At 39.1% G+C, this 18,256-nt stretch overlaps 1 protein-coding gene across 1 annotated transcript in view; it reads right to left on the bottom strand.

The window, feature by feature from the left end:
* Positions 1 to 629: 629 nt before the first annotated feature.
* Positions 630 to 18,256, bottom strand: part of SLC35F1 (solute carrier family 35 member F1) — a 469,647-nt gene continuing 452,020 nt past the window's right edge. Inside the window, exon 8 of the mRNA XM_037844150.1 lies at positions 630 to 3,754. Coding sequence (XP_037700078.1) covers positions 3,530 to 3,754 — 225 coding nt within the window. The 3' untranslated portion in view covers positions 630 to 3,529. The remainder of the gene's footprint in view (positions 3,755 to 18,256) is intronic.

The following is an 18,256-nucleotide window of genomic DNA, read 5'->3' on the forward strand; positions in this document are numbered from 1 at the left end:
AAAATGTAAACAAGTCCTTAGAGAAGTCTGTGCACTTTTAAAGGACACACAGTCTTCTCTACTTGTTTATTTCTTGAAGCTTATTCTGAACACAAATGACAAGAACACGTGAATTTATATACAGCCAAGTCTACGTACTTAAAAGGTTGCTGGGTGACTGGAGCTGCTGGTAGAGGGACAACTGCAAGATACCGTATAAGTTCTGAGCAGAAATATGAAGTTTTTGCTTTATAAACATTGTGCTCTGGAGGCATTCTAATGCTTTAAGTTGGGCATCCTGCCAAGGGCAGCTTACACAGAACCTTCTTCTTTATGAGAAACCGTTTCTTGGGTGTACATTTATATTGTCCCACATGTGTTTTAAATGTGGGCTTGGAGGCCGTAGCCTCAGGTGCTTAAGTATCCAGATAAATAATTAATTTTGCAAAATACGAACGAATTCAGTTTGGCTGTTCAAAGCTATAGCTCTGAGACTAACTGTGCCCTGCCTAATTTGGAAATACTTTCTTTCTGATTTTTATTTTGACATGTACCCTGCTATCTACTTTTGCAGCTATTTCTAGCATCCCAAGGGAGCTGCTTCAATGGTTGTCATAGTGCAAAAAAACACTCAAGAAAACCAAGCACTCTGTGCTTTCATAAAGCATTTATTTTTATTTGAAAACATTATACAGGCATTACATTGCCACAGCCAGTCCAGAGGGGAGCATGCAAATATCAAAAGTGGAGAGATTGTTCAACCTATCGGTGTAAATTGCTCTTTTGGTTCATATTTCCCATTTGCACTGTCAGGATTAGTGTGCTTTATTATGTGGCTTAACAATAGAATCCTACCCATGGGGTAAAATTTGTACTGGTAACTAGCTGGGAACTACTAACTGTTATAAATCAAAAAACAAACCCAAAACAAAGAATACTACATACTTGTCAAAAGGTTAATAGCACAAGTTAGCAATATCTAAACTAAACATTGAAACATTTTCATGGGACACAATGGTGCGAATTTTTCCATTGCTTGGCCTACCTGGTTGAGTATTTCAGAGTTTGAAGCTGTGGGAAGGTGGGACCAAGGCAGGGAGTTGGTGGGTAGGAAAGCTGTGGTTGGTGTCCCCAATCGAATTCTATACAAATTGCTGAAGTCTCATTGTTGAGGAGAGTGGCGGTGGATTTCAATGCTGAATTTTTTTGCTGGTGTCTACTGAGGTTATGCAATTTCAGAAACTAAAACAGCTAGAGTTAATGTTGTCCCACTCCCATTTCCTGCCCTGCCCCCAAAGGATCAATGCTTTCACACAGAAAAAGAAAATTTGTCCTTCGCCATTGTCTTTTTTTTCTGAGGGGTCAATCTGGAACGCCTGATCTCAGACAAGTCAATATGTTATCAACTTTCTAAATGGAGACAAACCACACGGTGAGGTACCCCAGAGACATGAAAATCATGTGCAAAGACAATGGATGATAAAGGGTAAAAAGTGAATTCATCCTAACATTCAACTTGGCTTCCGTACAATGGAGTCAATTAAAATATCCTATAAAATAATTCAGATGGCAACTTTTAGCCATCTGTTGATTGCAAACCTTTTTGAAATTTAAATTTAAAAAAAATCCCCAGTCCACTGAAAGGACTTGGCAATACTTTCATCCACTTGTTTCTCAAAAGACTTTACTAAGCGTCTACAAATTAGTATCATAAAACTGAATAAAAAAGACTATAACATTTGGCTTAAAATAAATACTAAAAATGCAACAAATCAAGCAAATTACACAAACCAAAGGAATGTAAACACAAAAATAAAACCACAGTCTTTAAAGGTCTTCGGATCTGAATGGACAAAAATATCAGAGAAAGGTATTTAATTGGTTTAAAAGGTAGCAGAGAGCAGAGGTTGGTGAAGTTGTTTAGATTTGATATAGCTTTAGCATTAAACTTTATTCCACACAGAAAATAAAACTTGGTTCTAAGGGGGTTAAGCTCAGATGACTGTGAAATCTGCATGTTAGAGAAGATACTTTTTCTTCCCCATCTCTGAGGATGGGTCCCCCCACCCTGCTCTTTCTGGTTTAGAGACCCCACTGTTGTTTCACTTTGCTTTCTTGCTTAAGATGTGATGATGTGAATTTCCCAAAGTTTCTTACACATTTATTTATTTTTTTTCTTTACAAGTCCTGTGACTCCATCAAGGATCTTTTTGAATGATACTGAAAGCAACCAAAGGTAAATATTTCATATACTAACAGGTAGAATCTATGTTAAATTATACAGGTCGGTGGTGTTTGTTGATTTCCTGTGTTTGAAAAGAAGGGTTATTTTAAGGGCAACAAAATTAGACCAGTGGCATATGAGGCGAAGCCTTATCAGGACCCTGTAATACTCTTTGTTGTGTCTTAATATATTAGGCTACTGAATGGGTGTCAAATATAACCAAAATGTCAGACTTTTACAACAGTGACATCTTTACCACCACAAAGCGGCCAGGTCAGGTGAGGTATTTTCGGAGACTGCTCCGCATCAGCGCGTTGGCTGTGGTAGGCGGTGGCCCAACCAAAGATGCTCCACAATAGAGGTAATTTCCATGCTGGTGTATTTCAAAAAGTGTTGCACAATTAAGAGGGGAGAGGACTGGGGCTTTTTCAAATGCCTTGAGCAATATCCACATTATCTAAAAAAATCTAAGAGAAGGAAAACAGAATATATTTTTCAAAGAGAGGATATAGGAGGGGCAGATATATATATATAAATTACCCTAAACACATATGATATTATTTCTGGGGTTTCCCATAAGCAACATAAATGGAATATTCCTTATACTTTTATTACAGGGACTTGATTAGCAGAATCATGTGGCACAACAGAAAGGTAATGGCCTGGAGTAATCAGAGACTGAAATATAAAAAGGCTAAAGTGTTTGTTTTATATCTATTCCTAGAATAGAGCATTATATGGTCAGTTGCCCCTCCCCACAGGGGTCACAGCACAAAATACATATTGAGCAGGCAATCCAACAGGTGACAGAGGAAACCACGAGCCACCGGGTCCCTAGGATAAGGAAATGTCTCAGGGGTGGAGTTCCTGTGGCATGCATCACTCAGTCTGTGCAAAAAAATAAAGTGTGATTCTTAAAAAGTGGCCTGCCATAGAAAAGTGGGATTTATGTGAACTACACACGGGTCTGGCAATAGTTCGCATCGGGAGTACAAAACATCCTCCCGAAAATCGATGTGATAACAGTAACAATGATAATACAAATCATAATAACACTTGCTTTTGATTCAAAACTTTTCACAGTAATTGATGCAGGGGGTTCGCGATCAGGACACACACTAGAGAGGCATCTCTCCAAGTCGGGTGGATCCGAGCCTGCGTCTCCAGTGATGCATCCCTTGGTCCTTTTCCAGGCTTTTGGGTTTGCTACCTTGCAGTCCACCTGCGTAGACTGCACCTAGTAAATACCTTTCTCTATGTACAATACAGAGATGTTGGGCGGACACATGGCCCCTGAGTGGTCCTCAGCGGGCAGGCGGCCTCATCCTAGGCCACGCGGACGTGCGGCTCTTCTTCGGACTCCTGGCCCAGGCTGGTGTAGGTGACTGAAGGTTCCACCTGAGCTGTGGTTGGTAAGTCCACGACGGGTCCCGAAGGATTGCGAAACTGCTTGTATACCCGGGGGTCCTGGGCTATGTATGTGGAGGTGGAGGAGTACAGCACCAGCCCAATGAGGATGGTGAAGAAAGACAGGAGGTAAAGTCCTGAAAACTAAAAACACAACAGTAATGTCATTGAGCAGCCACAGTGCAACCACTTAGTATTAATAAGGGACAGAGAGACGGGGTGGAGCTGTGGCTTCTGGGAACAGGCAGCTTGATGAACTGGCCAACGTTCTTGATACAAAGTGAGTTTTCTCTCTTTCCTAGACCCTATGGCTCACACAGAGGAACCCTACGCTAATGGTCTCTAATGCACCCGTCTGGGTGCCCGGTGTGCTGGGAGAGCTAGTTAAACACAAATTAAAATCCAGCAAGTGAAAAGCAAAGAAATTCTCCAAGATCACTCAATAAAGAGTTGGTCGTTTGTGGCTTCATTAAACCCAAAAGAAATATAGATATTACAACTAAGATTACATGAAACCCTAAAAACAGCCCCCTCATGGACACAGCTGTGCTGGGGTGCTCTGGTTTCACTCCAATCTGATTCAGACTGTCTTCCCAGTAAGAATTGTTGTTGACTTTGGGAATTTCCTTTGCAAGATTAGATTATCTTTGGACAGCAGGAAATAGTCTAACATTCTATATCTTCTTTACCACTTTGAAAACAAAACAGGGCTGTACATACAGCATTCTGCTTCATAAACTACTTGCTTGATAATTCATAGAATTTTGTGGGGAAAAATATTTGTTTTTAGAAGTGTTTATGAATTTGCAATGTTTTTGAAAATTTTCAACTTCTGAAATTTCTTAAGTAGTTACAATGGAAGTGGTGACTTCAGTAGTTATTGGTTGAGAGTAAGGCAACATGATGAGTGTTGCCGTTTGTATTATTTCATTCATTCATTCATTCATTCATCCATTCGTTTACTCTTTCATTTAACAAGTGGTTTCTTGTATGCCTTCTCTTTATCAAACCCTGAGCTATGTGCTGGGGAGAGGAGAATGAAAACATATGTTTTCTACCCTCAAGGACTCAATAGTCTCAATGGAGAAACAGGTACATACTGGCCAAGACAATACAATGCAGTTCGGCATGCCAAATCTCATTTTAGCCAACAGGTACTGACCCAGTCTTGACCACATCCTGTATTCATGGAGCAAAAATGGATCAATTTGATTTTCCTATTTTATTTTTTATGCTCTGAAAGAACTTAAAGCTGGTGAAAAGACAAAAACTTAATTGGAAGCTAGAAGAAAGGACAAAAAAAGAGCCCAGAAATTCTATCAAGTTATAAGGTTATAAATAAGTTAAAAGATGGAATAATTGGTAGACCAACAATAGGCAAAGGCACATAGAAAAGTCACAAAAGTCCCTGCTACGGTGGTTCTGTTTTTGTTTTTGTTTTAAACAGTAAGGTAGCTGAGACTAAAGCTGGCTTTATGATTTTTTTCTAGGGCATTCCTCACCCTCTCCCTCAGTTCCTTTATTCTTCACGTTCAAACCATATGATGATATTTCTCCAGGTGGCTTATATACTAGATTCAGGTTGCAACAGTGTCATTTAATTAACTTGAAATAATTAATTCATTTTCCCCATAGGAAAATAAATGTGTCTTATTCCTTGATTCATGAATTTGTTTATTAAATCAAAAAAGTAAAAGGAGACCACTGAGTAGTGTTGTATACCTCAGAAAATCTACCTATCTTCAAACACCTTTTCAACTTGCTTCCTGAAATTCTACATTCAAGAGTGTTATCCTTTCTCTGAACTTTGGTGAGTAAAACAGGTTTGTTCCTAACAATACCATCATTTCAAATATTTTTTGCATTGATGACTTTCATTTACAAAATTCCACTAACGTTTCACCAGTTTCAAGTGAAGAGCCTGGCACCACCCTCTTCTGCTCGCTGCACCCGAGCCTGCGTCTATGACAGAAGATGGAGACAGATTAAGAAAGGGGGGCCTTGAAGTTAGAACTGGATTCTAGCCCAAGAATAGATTCAGATTCTAGTGCCACTGCTTTCTAACTGGACATGTTTCTTAAACTTTCCAGGCCCAAATGGCCTTATCAGTCAAATGGGGACAATAACTGTATCTACTACTTGGGTGGTTATAAAGATTAAATTGAATAAACCATGTAAAGTACTTACTGCGCCTACTTTGCAGCAAGCATTCAATCCATATTAACTTCATTGTTTTTATTGTCCTTGTTATTATTACAGCACTCCTAATGCTCATAAAACCATTGCTTTAATCATCTTTCTCCCTCAGTCCCTTCGCTAAGGGACTGTGTCTTTCTTGACCAGTGTCAAGCACAGAACCTGGCAGAGTGCAGGCATCTAATAAGTGTTATTTGTTTTCATTTTGAATGAATGAACTTAATTATGGGGATGTTGAAGACTAAAGAAAGAAACATAAAAAGGCAATCTTTAGCAACTGTGCATTTCAAATTTTTTAGCTTTAAACGAGACAATCCAATGTCATTTCTCATACATAAAATGTTAAACAAAAACCATTTGAAAGGGAAGTCATAGTAACTGATCCTTAATTTTGACTGCAAAGTCACCTTCAAAGCTGGCATTAGTCAGAAGAGAGTAGTATGATGATGAACTGGGAGGGCAGATGGAGAAGGTAAGAGTCTGGGTAGAGGATGGATCAGTGGGCAGGTGTATGAAGGTGGGGTGGGCAGGATGTGGCACCTGCAGTGAGGTAAGGGTAGAGACTGAAAAGGATCTGATACAGAGCATCCAGCCAGAAGGATCCGAATTCCTTTCCATTTCTGATTTTGGCTCCCATACTCTGTCTGACTTGATCAATAACAATAACAAAGATTTAAATATTTTTGTAAATCTAATGACTTTACCATTGTAAGCAATAATACCTGAATGTACCACTTGAAAGGAACATCTCTTTTTTGGACATGGAACCATCAGGGTGGTGATAAAGTCATTAGAAGGTGATTTCCTGGGACATAGCTTTAGAATGATACCACTTATTTTACTCCCAATGCATTGCTATTGAATACATACAGAATTCACTCTAAAAGTGTTCAAAAGACAGATCGCATGGAATTTTATATGACAGAGGCATCTTGGGAGTCACCCAAGGAGTTTTATTAATAGACGGTAGAGAACGTTTTCATTTAATACACAAGCCCAAAAAAGGGAGCAGTAAGGCAAGTAATATGATTAATCTGGATAAACATTGAATATTAGACATGATGCCAGAAAAGTTCATTTTTTTTGAAAACACAAGAAGTTTCAGTTTTTTTTTTTTTCCTCTTTCTAGAGCGATAGAAAAATATAAAGTTTAATCAGAGGAGACTAATAAAATGACCCCCAGTTCCGGATGCTGCATTTAACCTGACAGAACATTTGTTTCAAAAACTAATCAATCAAACAAAGGTTCTGTATAGTCAAGGCTGCTTAACTTATTAACTGCAAAGAAATATTTCTAGTTCCCCAAGCAATGAGAACAGACACTGCTCTGGAGATGGGACTGAAAGCCATCTCAGAGTTGCAGGTAAGGCGAGTTTCAGGTAAAGGATCTTTGCCTCCATTTAAGAAAACAGGCTGCTGTCCTAAGCGTGCTTCATGGTCCTCTCCCACCCACACTGGCCCATCAGCTGACGCTGTGTATTCCGTGTGGCAGGCACACTTTTGCCTGCATTTTATCTAACTGCAGACACAGTTCATTTTGCTGCTGTCATTTTCCATCTTGATGGATCACTTTGCTATTAAGGGTCAGAAAGCACTCACTGTACATAATGAGAATCCCTGTGTATTGCTTAGAGCAATCTGACTGAGACACAAGCTATTGTACAGAATGGTGTGGTTTGCAAGACCGATAATAAGGCTGCACAAAGCTCTTTAACTTCCAGCTGGGGGCTGAACCTGGTTCTTAACTAGCTGGCATCTCAGTATGATTGCTATTTAGTTAATGGGGCATTCAGCACATCAATTAAGGACCGAGTAAATTCTCACTTTAGTTTTTGCATTAAAAATTTAAAAGTTGAGTTTTAATAAACGATGACTTTAATAGGTCTAAACCTATATAAGTATAAAACCATATGATTTGAAAGTTTTTTCAAAGTGCATTTATAAATATATCAACTAGAATATGTGAGGGAAAAGGCAGTTTCCAAGAGCAGCTTTCTTTTTCTATCTTGGCTAAAGAGATGGCAGGGAAGTAGAATGTATGTGGGCAATCCTCAGAGAGGCTTAGGATGGCTGAACAGAAAGAGACCCCGGGGTTAAGCTCTACTTTTGATGATTCTACATACCAACCACTTCTATATGGTGGGCCTGATTTTTCCTTCTTTCCTGGGAAGTGGACTTGAAGAGTCTTTTATGGTATCTGGCTCAGGACAAAATAGCTTTTCAAAGGTTTCTGATGTTGGACTCAGCATTTTTGTTAAATGACTCTACATGAGTTTATTAATGATCAGAACTAACTGTTGGTTTAATGGTTAATGAAAACTTAAAATCTTTTAGTCTTTATAGAGATGCATTCCTAGTTCCTATCTCCAAAAAACAGATGCAATGGAAAAACAAAACAAAACATGCCATTTGTGGGAGGTAGAGTAAAGAATGGAAAAGAGTAGTTGGGAGGTTAGAAAAGGGGAGTACAGGAGAATGAGACCTTGGGGTAAAGCTCCTGAAGTAATGTGCAGAAAAAAGGAGACATCTAGATCTAACTCAGAGAGCTGGGGAAGCTAGTTGGAAGAAGGGAAAGAAGCAAGTTAGTTTAGAAAGGAAAAAAATATAGATGAAAATTTCTCAATACTAGGAGGAAAGGTGACTTCATAACTGGATAATCAAAAGATAATTCTAAACTCAACCGACGTGTTCTCTCTCTCTCTGTACACAATACACACGCACACACATGCACATTATCTATGAGTCCCTACTTGCTGCCCTCATATGATCTGCCTTTTGAACTTGCATACCTATAATAAAGACATGTTTTTCTTGAAAGAAGATGAGTAGCCTGAGAGAACAACATCCTTGAAGACTTCTAAGTCTGACAGATGAGTGAAGAACCATGCTTTTGAGCCCTTGGGCTGACTATTATGAGTGGAAGAAGGAAACATCCAATATCTCAGACCATAGCTCAAGTACGGTTGCCTCGTTCAAACAAGGACCCTATTGAATCTGTGCTTACCGTTGAAAGAGGCATAACCATTTGGAAACCTGATGCTAGTAAGAGTTAAAACTGGTTCCTGAACTGCATAAGGAAGCAGGACAGAAATGAATTCAAGGGTTATTTTTAAGTGTTCTTAGATATGACTTTTCATATGAAGGTATTTCACACATACAAAGGATATGGGGCCAAAATAATGATTTTCCTCCCAGTTCTTATTCAGTTTGTTATTTTTAAAAAGATACAGATGTAATTAAACCTTTCCAGATTTTTAACTCTTTAGCAGGAAATATCTATGACAGTGGAGTTTGGGAATCTGCAAACTTAGGAGCTGCTTCACAAATAAATGCAACCATAGGTAAGTAGAACAATAAAGGGCAGCTAAAGGTCATTCCCATGGGTACACAGCATGGGCTGGAAAATGTTAGGTTCAAGAGCTGCTGGGAAGAATTTTTATGTGGGGAGATTGGCCTGGTAATTTCAGCAGGCAAGTCATGCTTGGGAAAAATTAGACTTCTAATGAAGTTTGTGAAAACTTTCCTCAGCTTTGCAACATACAACACAGGGTCTTTTCTCCTGTACTTCCACACTTTATAAAACGCACATATAAATTTAAATCAACTGGCACATCTAACCATGATTTCTAGACCAAGAAGGAATAAATAAGCCCAATTCTGTTTAAAACAGAACCAGATTACAGTTTGGAGTGCTTAGCATCAGGGTAGTTTAAAGATCCATCAGTGACTAAATAAAGTAAGATACCAATTAAAAGAGTGATTTTTAAGTGTGAATACGATAGGTTGATAAAATTGAATTTTATAGCTAAAAAGGGAGCCCAAGGTCTCCTGATCCCGATTTAATATGTGACTGAAGGGTGCATCCTTTGGGCAACAGTCTGGGAAGGGAAATGCCCATCAGCTGTGTGCCCTAGGGTGGGAAGGAGAAGACAGGTCAGCCGAGGCCATACATCTCCCGGCAGCCATGGGGGCCTTAGAGGGTTGTGGCCCACATCTTGCTTCTGGGAGTGGAATTTTTGGGAGCAGGAGGAGAGGAAGCTGGTCAGTGCTCTGCCTGGTCCACATATACTTCTGCTAGGTCTCAGCCAATGGCTACTTAGGGCAAGGAAAGGAGACAGACCTGGCTCCACTGAAAAGCCAACCCAAACAAGCTAATGCTTGACCTCCTAGTTTTGGCTCTGCACAAACTAACTTGACCATTTATATTATTATTAAGGTATTAAAACTGCAAAGGCTCTTCCTCTGGGTTTACTGAACTGGGAAAAATGAATTGTTTGGAGAGACCAGAGCTTTTTCAAATAATTTGGAATTCTCCAGTTATTGCTCTGTCTCCTACTTTCATCTCCTTTATTTTACCTCTTCCTCTTTTCCCCCATTTCCATTTTTAGAAAAAAAAAAATAGGCTAAATATCTCCAGTTAAATAATGCAGTACTTCTTTCTTCTAGACTGTAGCCAGAAAAAAAAATGACAAATGTGGGCATGGCCCACAATGTTCTAATACTCAGATTGGTTGTCTGTAGAGACCCAGAATACTGACACCGCCCCCCCCCCACTCCCATACTTTCTCCAATAAGGAGAGAGGAAATCATCCTAAATTCATACTAATCTCATCAAGACAGAAAAATAAATGAGTGAGTCCCTTCCTCAAAATGCCAAGTGATTTCTCTGTCCATATTAAAAGCAAATACACACACACACACACACACACACACACACACACACACACACACACCCAAACAAGGCAGTGCTAAGATTTAAATACTTGGGAAATGGTTTATCTTCCGAGTATTGTGTTGTTATAAAGAGGAGAAGCAGCCACGAGGGTCCTTGCCTCTTTGTGTGCCTGACCTGGTCACCCAGTGCAAGCCTGCGCCCCACACAGCAATTCTCTTTTGGTTTAAGAGGGCTTATGTTTGGTTTGCAAAACTAATTCATTTGGCAGTATAATTCATGCCACCAATCACAGCTCAGGCCAATGAGGGTTCTTTTACAGGCAAATATCTTCCCCTGTGGGTGATTTCACACATGAGTACAGCAACTGGGAGCTAAAAATGGATTTGTGGCATTATCTTTTATATGACAAATATTTTCCCTCGGTTTGATGAATTGATAGGAAAAATCCTTTTTGACGCAAATTTCCATTTTCTGCAGTCCAGCAAAAGAAGACCATTAAAGCCAAGCCAGAAGTGGAACAGAAGGCGCTTACTCTGTGGGAATGTTTAATTATAGGCTCAGTTACAACAAAGGCCACTGATGACTCACTGATGTCACCTTCCCATGCATCGTTCTTATTATGTCTAGTCAAAAAAGAAGGATTTCGTTTCTGTGCCTTCATTTGCATGTTTGGACTCTTTCATCACAAGAAATCCTTTTTACCTCCACACAACATAGAGGTGCGGCTAGCTCGGCTGAGGCGATTTTGCAGGAGACTGAATTTAAAACCGGTGAAACATACTTAGTTTGTAGATGTGGTAATGTTGCAGCTCAATACATCCCAAAGATCACCAATCCCATTTCAATGAAATCAGATTCACTGTTTACATGAAAATTGCTGACACTCAACATCTTTGATGTGAACTTTCAAAGCAGTTTCTCTTGGTGGCAAGTTTTAGAAACCAAGTGCTAAATGATGGGTTCCAGGAAGTATCAAGTGATGGTTCACAGTGGAGCTCTCGAGTCAGAATCCTGGGATTGCATCCATGTGCATTACTCTCTTGCTGTGTGATCTTGGACAAGCCACCTACCTCTCCAAGCTGCAGGTCACTCATCAGTCACCTACAGATAATAGCAATACCTGTCATGTGGGGGCTGTTGTGAGCATTACATGAGGTGATATATGTTAAGACTCTTGGTGTAGTTTTGCTTGGCACAGAGTCAATGTTCAATAAGTGTTAGCTACTGTTATCTTTACATTACAGACAGTAAATATTAAAACAAATATAGATGTAAAAATACTCAATAGCTCTCATTCTGAGAAGTTCAGCATAAATCCAGTTGGATTGTAGGTGCATTAATGGAACTGGCTATTTAAAGGAAGAGCATAGCAGTCAATCCATCTAGAATGGAAATGTTTTTCATTAATGTTGTGGGGACCCAGGGCCCGAGGCCCTCCCCTCCATAGTGGTTTCACATAGCTGCCTACTTGACCAGGGCAGAGGTTAAAAGTCATCAGACCTCCCCAGGGGAGGAAAAAATGTATTGTTAACAAAGCATTGAAACTCCCCTCCCCTGGTCACTGTTGATGACAATCTCCACACCCCTGTGTCACACGCCCCTGCGAAACTCTGTTCTCACACCCTCCTTGTCCTAACCCTTATAAACCACCCTCTAGCACCCCCTGTGCTTTTGCAGAGCACTAACTTCCATCTTTCCTGTCCTGCCGCTGCCATGGAACAAACCATCTCCTGTAAGTAACTCCTATTAAACTCATATCTAGCTCCGTACCTGGTGTGTTCTTTGTCCTAGGGCTAAGCTGGGTTGTGATAAATGCAAATAATTGACTCCTGGTGAATAGGCTTGATGTCTTATTTGTGTTGTTTTCTTAAAATAATGTATAATTCTTCTTTAACTTGTTTATTAATTTTTAGCAACTACTCATTGTCACAAACCATGTCTGAGCATCCATGATTACATGTGAGCAGTTCACTTTTTTTTCCCTCAGTATGGTAGGCTGAAAAATGGCTCCTCAAAAGATAGATACTTTCTAATCCCTGGAACCTTTGAGTGTTACTTTATTTGGAAAAAGGTTGATTGTCGATGTAATTAAGTTAAGGATCCTAAAATGGGAGATTATTCTGGGTTATCTGGGTGGAGCCTAAATGCAATCACATGTGTCCTTATATGAGGGAGGAAAAGGGAGATTTTAGATCCACAAAGGAGAAGGCAATGTGAACACTGAGCCGAGAGAGATTTGAAGATGCTGGCCTTAAGAGTGGAGTGCTGTGGCCACAAGCCAAAGCATGCTGCAGCCACCAAAAGCTGGAAGGGGAAAGGAACAGATTATTCTCTATAGCCTCTGGAGGAAGCATAGCCTGTCAACAGCTTGATTTTGGAACAATGAAACACATTTCTGGCCTCTAGAACTGTGAGAGAATAAAATTTTGTTGTTTAACAAAAGAGACATAATATAGTTTGTGTTAAAACAGAATCACTGTGGCTGTTGGGGAGAGATTCATTGGAATAAGGAATAGTCAGAAACAGGAAGACCAAGAGACTATGGTCTTGGACTACGATGGTGGCAGTAGAAATGCAGAGAAGAGAATCAATTTTGAAGGGGGTCCGTAGAATTTGCTGATGGAATAGATGTGGGGATTGAAAAAAAGAGCGATATTAAGATTGAATTCCAATTTCTGAAGTTGACTGTTTTTAAGACAGTTCTTTTTTTCTCTACTAATCAGTTAGCATAGTGCCTTTACTCCCCCATTTTCACATATTCATCTTTTTAATCAGTGGGCATTTACACTTAGCAACCTCTACAGTACTAATATAAGCTAACTGTGGTATGTTCTAGGTATAATGGCTGACAGCATTCAATCTATAAAGTTCTCCCAATTCTCCATTAATCTCCTTTCTTGTAACTTGAGAATTGTTCTAAGAGGGGAACAATTTTCAGGAAAGCACGATTAATAATGATTCTAAATTAAGCATGATAATCCAGGCAAACAAAGCTACTGTCTACTTCTCCCCTGGTATTTTCATATATATCATCTCATTTCATTTTTAAAACTCAACTCCTCTGAGAGGTACGGTGATGCGCCGAGGCAACGGGAAGTGGGTGGAGGTTAAGTAGTGTGCTTAGGTCTCAGGTCTCAAAGTGACACATGACACAACACCCAGACGCTGCGACCCTTGGCCTGGTTCTCTTACCACACTCTCCTAATTGCTTGTGTACCTGCATCACAAAGTAATTCTTTTTGTTTCTTCCATTCCCTACACGCAAGCTTCCAAGGGTAATCTATATTTCTTCTGTGTAGGGGAAGGACTCATTTAATTCTAACATATCTTGGAACAATCTTAATGGATTATTGATGAACTTGGGAGCTGTTCTTTCTCAATTCATAGAAGAAGTATTATCAGGGCTGGGGTGGGGAGAGGAAATTGTTGAGTCATTGACAAAATGAAAAATGAGCTCTCCTGCAACCATATTGGAATTCTATATTTTCTTCTCTGACATATACCTGATGGTGGCCGGAAAGACAGAAAAATGAAATAAATGGATGAGTAATTTATTTATAAAGATATCATGGTGTGACAGTTGTCAAGGAAAAAATCAATTATACCTTTAAATATGGTTTTAATACTCTTTTTTTCTCAATAAGGAGTCTGTACCTGCTATATACCTGCGACCTTCTTCTGAATAACCCTCACCACTCATTTTTAAATTCCAGAATATCACTGAGGAATATAGGCAATGGGCCCAGAACTTCTGGCTATTCCAGAATAAAATCTTACAATATCATTATTATTGCACTTTCACAGTAGAGTTTAATGCTCAGAATCCATGGAGTACTATAAAAATGTGACCAAGGCACCCACAACTATCAGTTTCTTCTTCCTGTTTCAAATTAAACTTTCTACCTATTACAAAAATAAAATTATCTAATGTCTTAAGACTTGAAAATAAAGTGAAATTTTAGTTATTATACTATTATATAAACACATTTTTCCCTCAAAATCTAGAGGTGTCCTCTAAATTTGACATCCACAGATCAATATATGTACAACCATCACTATGTCTCTCAATATATATAAACTTTTGAGGGAGATGGGAATGGTGAGACCTCAGCAAGCTATAAAGATACTTCTAACTTGGAAAGGACTTTGTGCATATAATAATCTCTTTTCTCTGGATACATGTGATTCTGGGAAAAGTTAATGTCATAATAGTATTGTTATTACTTGACATCATTTGTTTCTTCTGGGACACACTATACGTAGGAAATCAGTTCAAATGCTCTCCCTGTCTCCAGATGCCTATGCTTCCCAAACAGTTCATTGTTCTTTGTAAGCTATGGTTTTAATATCCCTTCCCTCTTGCATCTTAGATCAGGGCTACTGGTTTGCACTGACACAACACTCATTCCTTTAGGTAAAATGAAAAGAGTAAATCAATAAATTTGTGGTTTATTGAAATAACTTTAATAATCTTGATGCTCAAAAACTTTGTAAACATGTTGACCACAAACAGAAGTTAAAAAATTGAGAAAAACATGTTTTTGTAATAAGTGCGAAGAAATGATATGGACTGGCTTGATGCCAGCCAGATGAACACTTATAAAGACCCAGTGTACACGCTGCTTTGCAAATGGTAAGCTGAGGATTGGTGCCTGGTTACTCTGAACCTGGTTTCAATGCCTGTGCTGCGCTGCAAAGAAGTTTGCTGCTGCATGTGTCCAGCACCTCCCATGTCAGCTCTGGATCCTCCAATAAATGTCACGGTGGACCTGGCTCCTGAGCCTGCTCGTCAAAGGTATCCACCTGTGGTCCAGAGACTTTCAGGCCAATTGATCTTAGAGACGCTGGTATCCTCCACCTTTAAATGTATTGTGTACTATGGCCTGGCTATTGTGCATCAATTGTGTTGAAACAATTCCTCCTTTGAGCTTGTTTTGCAAGCCAGTGTAAACTGAGCATGCACAGAAACCTGTACTGGCATCCTTAGATGATCTTTGAGACACCAGGAACTAAAATCATCTCCCTCAGAACCAAAGTTGAGTGAATTGAGAGAGGCATCACAAGCAAATCCAATACAAGAGGTCCTTCAACAAGGAAAATCTGGTTGAAAGCCTGCCTTACCAAGCATGGGCAAATCTATGCCCAGCCAATCAAGCCACGCCAAATCAACCTTCTCCATAGCAGCACCTACTTCCCGTCCCTATAAAATCTCCCTTAGCCTCCAAGTCAAGGAGACAGATTTGAGCCTTCCCTCCTGTCTCCTTACTGGTCAATCTCGCAATAAAGCTCTTTCTTTCATCAAAATCTCCATATCACAGAATTAGCTCCTGTGTGCATCGGGCAGTGAGCTCTTTGCTCAGTAACAATATTGGCAACGTGACTAAGTGAGCAAAAATATTGCATTGAGCATTCAAACTAGAATTGTGTCGATGCTTTCAAGAGATAAATTTACTTTAAGTTTTAATGTGCCTTCATTTTATTATGACTACTACAGTTACATGATAAAACTGAAGATATCTCACTGCATTGTATGCATGCTACAGACATCCTTATAACAAAACTAACAGTGATGGCCTGAGATGCCACCAAGACCCAAACAGGATGCTAATGCTGCACCTATTCTAAAACTGAGTGGAAATAATTACAATTTCCTTCGAAAATGAGTCTTGCAACCTTGAAGTGCAAAGAAATTTGTAACAATATGTGTACAGCTTTTAGCAGCTTTATTAATGGCACACTTTGCAGAGGAAATGGTTGTTTCTTGGTACCGAAGACTAAGGAAAAAGCTTGGAAAGACAGTTATTGTCTACATCATGGGTTAGTAAATTAACAAATCTGGCAGCCTCCTGGTTTTGTAAATAAAGTTTTACCGGAACTCAGCCATGCCCATGGCAGAGCTGAGTAGTTGTGACAGAGAATATATGCCTGCAAAGCCTATAAATTTTACAGTCTGGTCTGTCACAGAAAATTTTGCTGACCCTCAGTTTACAACCATAAATATACAGATATGCAGACATAGCATGTGTGCTGATGATTCATTTCACAATTTTTCTGTGGGAGGTGTGGGAGGTGAAATTAGACAAAATTTTCTCTATAGAGGAGCGTTCTTATCAAATTTTCAACTATTTATGTAAGTTCCATTCTTCATTACCCCCATGGCACCAGTATACAGTAACTTCAGCATTGAACTGATTTCTAACCTCCATGCTCCCTTGAGATGTTCCTAGCAATCCCATCAATTCAGTCAAATAGCGAGAAAACAGTGGTTTGCACTGTGGGATATAAATGTTTTACTTTTCAACTGGCTTCAGCAACTTGAGATAGAAAAGATCTGCATCAATCAAAACTTTTTTGGCTTTTTATGTGAAAATTCCTAGATGATGTTCAGTATAGGAAACTGGAAGTTAACTTCTAGTGTTTCTCATAAGATGAAGCCATTCATTCAACAAATGACTATTGAACATCTGCTGGGCTGGACTCTGTATTAGGACCAGGAATGCAGCAGTGAAGGAGACAGGCTCGGCTCCAGTCATCACGGAGTTTAGTAGTTTAAAGGAGAGCTTGGTTTGTTCACAAAGGAAACCCCGATACGACACCATCTACAACTACTGGGTCCTCCGTAGGGCAACGGAAGCAGCTGCACTCCTGCGTATGACTACCTGCCGCCCTGGAGCATACAGAAAGAACTGGAAATGAAACTGGATATGTAACCAAAATTTCCGTTCAACTTATGGTTGCTAGAATTTGAGGTCACACAGAATGGTTTACAGTGTATTAACTTTAATAAAAGTACATTCAAAAATATATTCAAATGAGAAGGGAAACTCTGCATATGACTGCAAGTTAGTGCTTGGCATTCTAATGAGTGCATAGTTTCAGTTATGTAAAAATGATGAAAGCAGAAACAAAGAAATTCTTTAAGTTTTGTTCATGTGTGTTAATCACAACTGAGAAGAAACTGTTATTATCTTCTAATCAGTGCCTGGTTGCAATTTGTCCCATTTATCAGTGACAGGGAATTGTATTCAGATTTCAGATTTTATTTGAGGAGTTTGCTAGCTGTATTTTCAAAGAGAAAATAACTTCATGGTATTATGATCATAAAAATATTAAATCTTCATATAGTGTTTAAGCCATATATAATTTGAGCAACACTTAAAAGTGAGTAGAACTCGCAATACGAGCACTCAAAATTCTATCATCCTTACTGGAGGCATCATTTATGGAGTATTCAGTGTGTTAGACACTGTAATAAATGATATACTTGTACTATTTCATTTACTCCTCACAATTAATCCTTTGAAATGGATACTATTATGATCCCCATTTTGCTGATGAGGAAACTAAGATTGAGAGAGGTTAGGTAACGTTTGCTCAAGGCTGTATTTCTGGTAGGATCAGGATTCTTAACCAGGGGTCCCTATATAGAATTCAGGGGTCTGGGAATCTGGGTGAAAAACCTGAATCTTTATTTTAATTGATCTCTAACTGACATTAAGCATTTCTTCAATCATAAATACAAGCAATGGGTTGCAGTCATATTAGCAATACCTCAGACTTTTTCACCAATAAAAACCACACATATTTTCATATCGCACTACAATAGCTAAAGAATCTCCAAATATTGTTTACACTCATCACTGCTTTGAAATGACAGTAGTTATTAAATCTGGGTCTAGTTTTGGTGGTTCATACATTACAACACATTTAAAATATTTTGATAACTTAATTTTCAGGTAATTGGCCTATAGAGTTTATTTTAGGCATCTAAAACC

The sequence above is a fragment of the Choloepus didactylus genome, chromosome 7 (assembly GCF_015220235.1).
Source record: "Choloepus didactylus isolate mChoDid1 chromosome 7, mChoDid1.pri, whole genome shotgun sequence".
Lineage (NCBI taxonomy): Eukaryota > Metazoa > Chordata > Mammalia > Pilosa > Megalonychidae > Choloepus > Choloepus didactylus.